We start from the raw sequence: 7,353 nt of genomic DNA, 5'->3' as shown, positions 1-7,353 counted from the left end.
AGAGGAAGACAGAGAGGGAAGACAGAGAGAGGGGAGACAGAGAGACAGGGGGAGACAGAGAGAGAAGAGGGGAGACAGAGAGAGGGGAGACAGAGAGAGGGGAAGAGGGGAGACAGAGAGAAGACAGAGAGAGGGGGACAGAGAGAAGACAGAGAGAGGGGAGACAGACAGAGGGGAGACAGAGAGAGGGAGACAGAGAGAGAGACAGAGAGAGGGGAGACAGAGAGAAGACAGAGAGAGGGGAGACAGAGAGAGGGGAGACAGAGAGGGGAGACAGAGAGAGGGGAGACAGAGAGAGAGAGAGGAGACAGAGAGAGGAGACAGAGAGAGGGGGAAGACAGAGAGGGGAGACAGAGAGAGGAGACAGAGAGGGGAGAGAGGGGAGACAGAGGGGAGACAGAGAGAGGGGAAGACAGAGAGAGGGAGACAGAGAGAGGGGAGACAGAGAGGAAGACAGAGAGAGGGAGACAGAGAGAGGGGAGACAGAGAGGGAGACAGAGAGAGGGGAGACAGAGACAGAGAGAGGGGAGACAGAGAGAAGAGGGGGAGACAGAGAGAGGAAGACAGAGAGGACAGAGAGAGGGGACAGAGAGAGGGGAGACAGAGAGAGGAGACAGAGAGAGGGAAGACAGAGAGAGGGGAAGACAGAGAGGGAAGACAGAGAGAGGGGAAGACAGAGAGAGGGAAGACAGAGAGAGACAGAGAGAGGGAGAAGACAGAGAGAGGACAGAGAGAGGGAAGACAGAGAGGAAGACAGAGAGAGGAAGACAGAGAGAGGGGAAGACAGAGAGAGGGAAGACAGAGAGAGGGAAGACCGAGAGAGGGAAGAAGAGGGGGAAGACAGAGAGAGGGAAGACTCTAGTTGCAGCTCTCAGAATGTATTTCTAAAGCCTTCTTCTATCAACATGGAACATCTTTACAGCAGTCTGGCCTAGTTTGGGGCTGGTCTCTTCAGGGTTGTGTAAATGGTGTTAGTTATTAGGGAACATCTTTACAGCAGTCTGGCCTAGTTTGGGGCTGGTCTCTTCAGGGTTGTGTAAATGGTGTTAGTTATTAGGGACAGCAGTCTGGCCTAGTTTGGGGCTGGTCTCTTCAGGGTTGTGTAAATGGTGTTAGTTATTAGGGGACAGCAGTCTGGCCTAGTTTGGGGCTGGTCTCTTCAGGGTTGTGTAAATGGTGTTAGTTATTAGGGACAGCAGTCTGGCCTAGTTTGGGGCTGGTCTCTTCAGGGTTGTGTAAATGGTGTTAGTTATTAGGGACAGCAGTCTGGCCTAGTTTGGGGCTGGTCTCTTCAGGACAGTGGGGTTATGTATTAGTAACCATCTCTCAGGGACAGCAGTCTGGCCTGTTTTAGAGGACCGGTCTCTTCAGGACAGTGGGGTTATGTATTAGTAACCATCTCTCAGGGACAGCGGTCTGGCCTGTTTTAGAGGACCGGTCTCTTCAGGACAGTGGGGTTATGTATTAGTAAGGACAGCAGTCTGGCCTGGTTTAGAGGACCGGTCTCTTCAGGACAGTGGGGTTATGTATTAGTAACCATCTCTCAGGGACAGCAGTCTGGCCTAGTTTGGGGCTGGTCTCTTCAGGGTTGTGTAAATGGTGTTAGTTATTAGGGACAGCAGTCTGGCCTAGTTTGGGGCTGGTCTCTTCAGGACAGTGGGGTTATGTATTAGTAACCATCTCTCAGGGACAGCAGTCTGGCCTGTTTTAGAGGACCGGTCTCTTCAGGACAGTGGGGTTATGTATTAGTAACCATCTCTCAGGGACAGCGGTCTGGCCTGTTTTAGAGGACCGGTCTCTTCAGGACAGTGGGGTTATGTATTAGTAAGGACAGCAGTCTGGCCTGGTTTAGAGGACCGGTCTCTTCAGGACAGTGGGGTTATGTATTAGTAACCATCTCTCAGGGACAGCAGTCTGGCCTGTTTTAGAGGACCGGTCTCTTCAGGACAGTGGGGTTATGTATTAGTAAGGACAGCAGTCTGGCCTGTTTTAGAGGACCGGTCTCTTCAGGACAGTGGGGTTATGTATTAGTAACCATCTCTCAGGGACAGCAGTCTGGCCTGTTTTAGAGGACCGGTCTCTTCAGGACAGTGGGGTTATGTATTAGTAAGGACAGCAGTCTGGCCTGTTTTAGAGGACCGGTCTCTTCCTCAGCACAGTGGATCTGTAGCTGGGGGTCCAGTCTATATTAACACTCCTCACCTCCTCAGTGGATCTGGGGTCCAGTCTATATTAACACTCCTCACCTCCTCAGTGGATCTGGGGTCCAGTCTATATTAACACTCCTCACCTCCTCAGTGGATCTGGGGGTCCAGTCTATATTAACACTCCTCTATATTAACACTCCTCCTCCTCAGCACAGTGGATCTGGGGTCCAGTCTATATTAACACTCCTCACCTCCTCAGCACAGTGGATCTGGGGTCCAGTCTATATTAACACTCCTCACCTCCTCAGTGGATCAGTGGGTCCAGTCTGGGGATCTGTCCAGTCTATATTAACACTCCTCACCTCCTCAGTGGATCTGGGGTCCAGTCTATATTAACACTCCTCACCTCCTAGCTGGGGTCCAGTCTATATTAACACTCCTCACCTCCTCAGTGGATCTGTAGCTGGGGGTCCAGTCTATATTAACACTCCTCACCTCCTCAGCACAGTGGATCTGGGGTCCAGTCTATATTAACACTCCTCACCTCCTCAGCACAGTGGATCTGGGGTCCAGTCTATATTAACACTCCTCACCTCCTCAGTGGATCTGGGGGTCCAGTCTATATTAACACTCCTCACCTCCTCAGTGGATCTGGGGGTCCAGTCTATATTAACACTCCTCACCTCCTCAGCACAGTGGATCTGGGGTCCAGTCTATATTAACACTCCTCACCACAGTGGATCTGGGGTCCAGTCTATATTAACACTCCTCACCTCCTCAGTGGATCTGGGGGTCCAGTCTATATTAACACTCCTCACCTCCTCACCACAGTGGATCTGGGGGTCCAGTCTATATTAACACTCCTCACCTCCTCAGTGGATCTGGGGTCCAGTCTATATTAACACTCCTCACCTCCTCAGTGGATCTGGGGTCCAGTCTATATTAACACTCCTCACCTCCTCAGTGGATCTGGGGTCCAGTCTATATTAACACTCCTCACCTCCTCAGTGGATCTGGGGTCCAGTCTATATTAACACTCCTCACCTCCTCAGCACAGTGGATCTGGGGTCCAGTCTATATTAACACTCCTCACCTCCTCAGTGGATCTGGGGTCCAGTCTATATTAACACTCCTCACCTCCTCAGCACAGTGGATCTGGGGTCCAGTCTATATTAACACTCCTCACCTCCTCAGCACAGTGGATCTGGGGTCCAGTCTATATTAACACTCCTCACCTCCTCAGTGGATCTGGGGTCCAGTCTATATTAACACTCCTCACCTCCTCAGTGGATCTGGGGTCCAGTCTACATTAACACTCCTCACCTCCTCAGTGGATCTGGGGGTCCAGTCTATATTAACACTCCTCACCTCCTCAGTGGATCTGGGGGTCCAGTCTATATTAACACTCCTCACCTCCTCAGCACAGTGGGTCTGTAGCTGGGGGTCCAGTCTATATTAACACTCCTCACCTCCTCAGCACAGTGGATCTGGGGGTCCAGTCTATATTAACACTCCTCACCTCCTCAGTGGATCTGGGGTCCAGTCTATATTAACACTCCTCACCTCCTCAGTGGATCTGGGGTCCAGTCTATATTAACACTCCTCACCTCCTCAGTGGATCTGGGGTCCAGTCTATATTAACACTCCTCACCTCCTCAGTGGATCTGGGGTCCAGTCTATATTAACACTCCTCACCTCCTCAGTGGATCTGGGGGTCCAGTCTATATTAACACTCCTCACCTCCTCAGTGGATCTGGGGTCCAGTCTATATTAACACTCCTCACCTCCTCAGTGGATCTGGGGTCCAGTCTATATTAACACTCCTCACCTCCTCAGCACAGTGGATCTGGGGTCCAGTCTATATTAACACTCCTCACCTCCTCAGCACAGTGGATCTGGGGTCCAGTCTATATTAACACCTCCTCAGCACAGTGGATCTGGGGTCCAGTCTATATTAACACTCCTCACCTCCTCAGCACAGTGGATCTGGGGTCCAGTCTCACCTCCTTCCAGTCTCCCTCACCTCCTCAGCACAGTGGATCTGGGGTCCAGTCTATATTAACACTCCTCACCTCCTCAGCATGGATCTGGGGTCCAGTCTATATTAACACTCCTCACCTCCTCAGTGGATCTGGGGTCCAGTCTATATTAACACTCCTCACCTCCTCAGTGGATCTGGGGTCCAGTCTATATTAACACTCCTCACCTCCTCAGTGGATCTGGGGTCCAGTCTATATTAACACTCCTCACCTCCTCAGTGGATCTGGGGGTCCAGTCTATATTAACACTCCTCACCTCCTCAGTGGATCTGGGGGTCCAGTCTATATTAACACTCCTCACCTCCTCAGTGGATCTGGGGTCCAGTCTATATTAACACTCCTCACCTCCTCAGTGGATCTGGGGGTCCAGTCTATATTAACACTCCTCACCTCCTCAGCACAGTGGATCTGGGGTCCAGTCTATATTAACACTCCTCACCTCCTCAGTGGATCTGGGGTCCAGTCTATATTAACACTCCTCACCTCCTCAGCACAGTGGATCTGGGGTCCAGTCTATATTAACACTCCTCACCTCCTCAGCACAGTGGATCTGGGGGTCCAGTCTATATTAACACTCCTCACCTCCTCAGTGGATCTGGGGTCCAGTCTATATTAACACTCCTCACCTCCTCAGTGGATCTGGGGTCCAGTCTATATTAACACTCCTCACCTCCTCAGCACAGTGGATCTGGGGTCCAGTCTATATTAACACTCCTCACCTCCTCAGCACAGTGGATCTGGGGTCCAGTCTATATTAACACTCCTCACCTCCTCAGCACAGTGGATCTGGGGGGGTCCAGTCTATATTAACACTCCTCACCTCCTCAGCACAGTGGATCTGGGGTCCAGTCTATATTAACACTCCTCACCTCCTCAGCACAGTGGATCTGGGGTCCAGTCTATATTAACACTCCTCACCTCCTCAGTGGATCTGTACCTGGGGGTCCAGTCTATATTAACACTCCTCACCTCCTCAGTGGATCTGGGGGTCCAGTCTATATTAACACTCCTCACCTCCTCACCACAGTGGATCTGGGGTCCAGTCTATATTAACACTCCTCACCTCCTCAGTGGATCTGGGGGTCCAGTCTATATTAACACTCCTCACCTCCTCAGTGGATCTGGGGTCCAGTCTATATTAACACTCCTCACCTCCTCAGTGGATCTGGGGTCCAGTCTATATTAACACTCCTCACCTCCTCAGTGGATCTGGGGGTCCAGTCTATATTAACACTCCTCACCTCCTCAGTGGATCTGGGGTCCAGTCTATATTAACACTCCTCACCTCCTCAGCACAGTGGATCTGGGGTCCAGTCTATATTAACACTCCTCACCTCCTCAGCACAGTGGATCTGGGGTCCAGTCTATATTAACACTCCTCACCTCCTCAGCACAGTGGATCTGGGGGTCCAGTCTATATTAACACTCCTCACCTCCTCAGCACAGTGGATCTGGGGTCCAGTCTATATTAACACTCCTCACCTCCTCAGCACAGTGGATCTGGGGTCCAGTCTATATTAACACTCCTCACCTCCTCAGTGGATCTGGGGTCCAGTCTATATTAACACTCCTCACCTCCTCAGTGGATCTGGGGGTCCAGTCTATATTAACACTCCTCACCTCCTCAGTGGATCTGGGGGTCCAGTCTATATTAACACTCCTCACCTCCTCAGCACAGTGGATCTGGGGGTCCAGTCTATATTAACACTCCTCACCTCCTCAGCACAGTGGATCTGGGGTCCAGTCTATATTAACACTCCTCACCTCCTCAGCACAGTGGATCTGGGGGTCCAGTCTATATTAACACTCCTCACCTCCTCAGTGGATCTGGGGTCCAGTCTATATTAACACTCCTCACCTCCTAGCTGGGGGTCCAGTCTATATTAACACTCCTCACCTCCTCAGTGGATCTGGGGGTCTAGTCTATATTAACACTCCTCACCTCCTCAGCACAGTGGATCTGGGGGTCCAGTCTATATTAACACTCCTCACCTCCTCAGTGGGTCTGGGGGTCCAGTCTATATTAACACTCCTCACTCAGCATAGTGGATCTGGGGTCCAGTCTATATTAACACTCCTCACCTCCTCAGCACAGTGGATCTGGGGTCCAGTCTATATTAACACTCCTCACCTCCTCAGCACAGTGGATCTGGGGTCCAGTCTATATTAACACTCCTCACCTCCTCAGCACAGTGGATCTGGGGTCCAGTCTATATTAACACCTCCTCAGTGGATCTGGGGTCCAGTCTATCACCTCCTCACAGTGGATCTGGGGTCCAGTCTATATTAACACTCCTCACCTCCTCAGTGGATCTGGGGGTCCAGTCTATATTAACACTCCTCACCTCCTCAGTGGATCTGGGGTCCAGTCTATATTAACACTCCTCACCTCCTCAGTGGATCTGGGGGTCCAGTCTATATTAACACTCCTCACCTCCTCAGTGGATCTGGGGGTCCAGTCTATATTAACACTCCTCACCTCCTCAGCACAGTGGATCTGTAGCTGGGGGTCCAGTCTGTAGTCCAGCGCCGACTCCTGCAGAATCACTCTGATCTGGTCCTCACAGTCTGGAGACAGACGCTGGTCGGCGTATTTCAGCTTCAGGCAACCAATCACCTGGCCCTCCAGTTCACTGTCATCACTGGCCTTGTTCAGGATTGGCTGACAGAATTTAGGGATGTCTGCCTTACAGGCCTTTCTCAATATTGGGTTCAACCTGTAGTCTGAGAGAGAGGAAGACCACCAGAAATATCAGAGATACATGGGGTCCACATGACATGGGTTCTGACCCGGGTCCATATGACATGGGCTCTGACCCGGGTCCATATGACATGGGTTCTGACCCGGGTCCACATGACATGGGTTCTGACCCGGGTCCATATGACATGGGCTCTGACCCGGGTCCATATGACATGGGCTCTGACCCGGGTCCACATGACCTGGGTTCTGACCCGGGTCCATATGACATGGGTTCTGACCTCCTCAGCACAGGGTCCATATGACATGGGCTCTGACCGGGTCCATATGACATGGGCTCTGACCCGGGTCCATATGACATGGGCTCTGACCCGGGTCCATGATCATGGGCTCTGACCCGGGTCCATATGACATGGGCTCTGACCCGGGTCCACATGACATGGGTTCTGACCCGGGTCCACATGACCTG

The 7,353-nt window shown here is 51.7% G+C and overlaps 1 protein-coding gene across 1 annotated transcript in view; it reads right to left on the bottom strand.

The window, feature by feature from the left end:
- Positions 1-6,665: 6,665 nt before the first annotated feature.
- The window catches only part of LOC135567216 (Golgi apparatus protein 1-like), a gene marked incomplete at its 3' end in the record, with an annotated part of 17,783 nt that continues 17,095 nt past the window's right edge, over positions 6,666-7,353 (bottom strand). Inside the window, exon 4 of the mRNA XM_065014636.1 lies at positions 6,666-6,910. Coding sequence (XP_064870708.1) covers positions 6,666-6,910 — 245 coding nt within the window. The remainder of the gene's footprint in view (positions 6,911-7,353) is intronic.

This window comes from Oncorhynchus nerka, unplaced genomic scaffold, assembly GCF_034236695.1.
Source record: "Oncorhynchus nerka isolate Pitt River unplaced genomic scaffold, Oner_Uvic_2.0 unplaced_scaffold_2358, whole genome shotgun sequence".
NCBI classification, from domain to species: domain Eukaryota; kingdom Metazoa; phylum Chordata; class Actinopteri; order Salmoniformes; family Salmonidae; genus Oncorhynchus; species Oncorhynchus nerka.
Note: the sequence above shows the minus strand (reverse complement) of the source record. Positions and strands in the feature narration are given on the sequence as shown.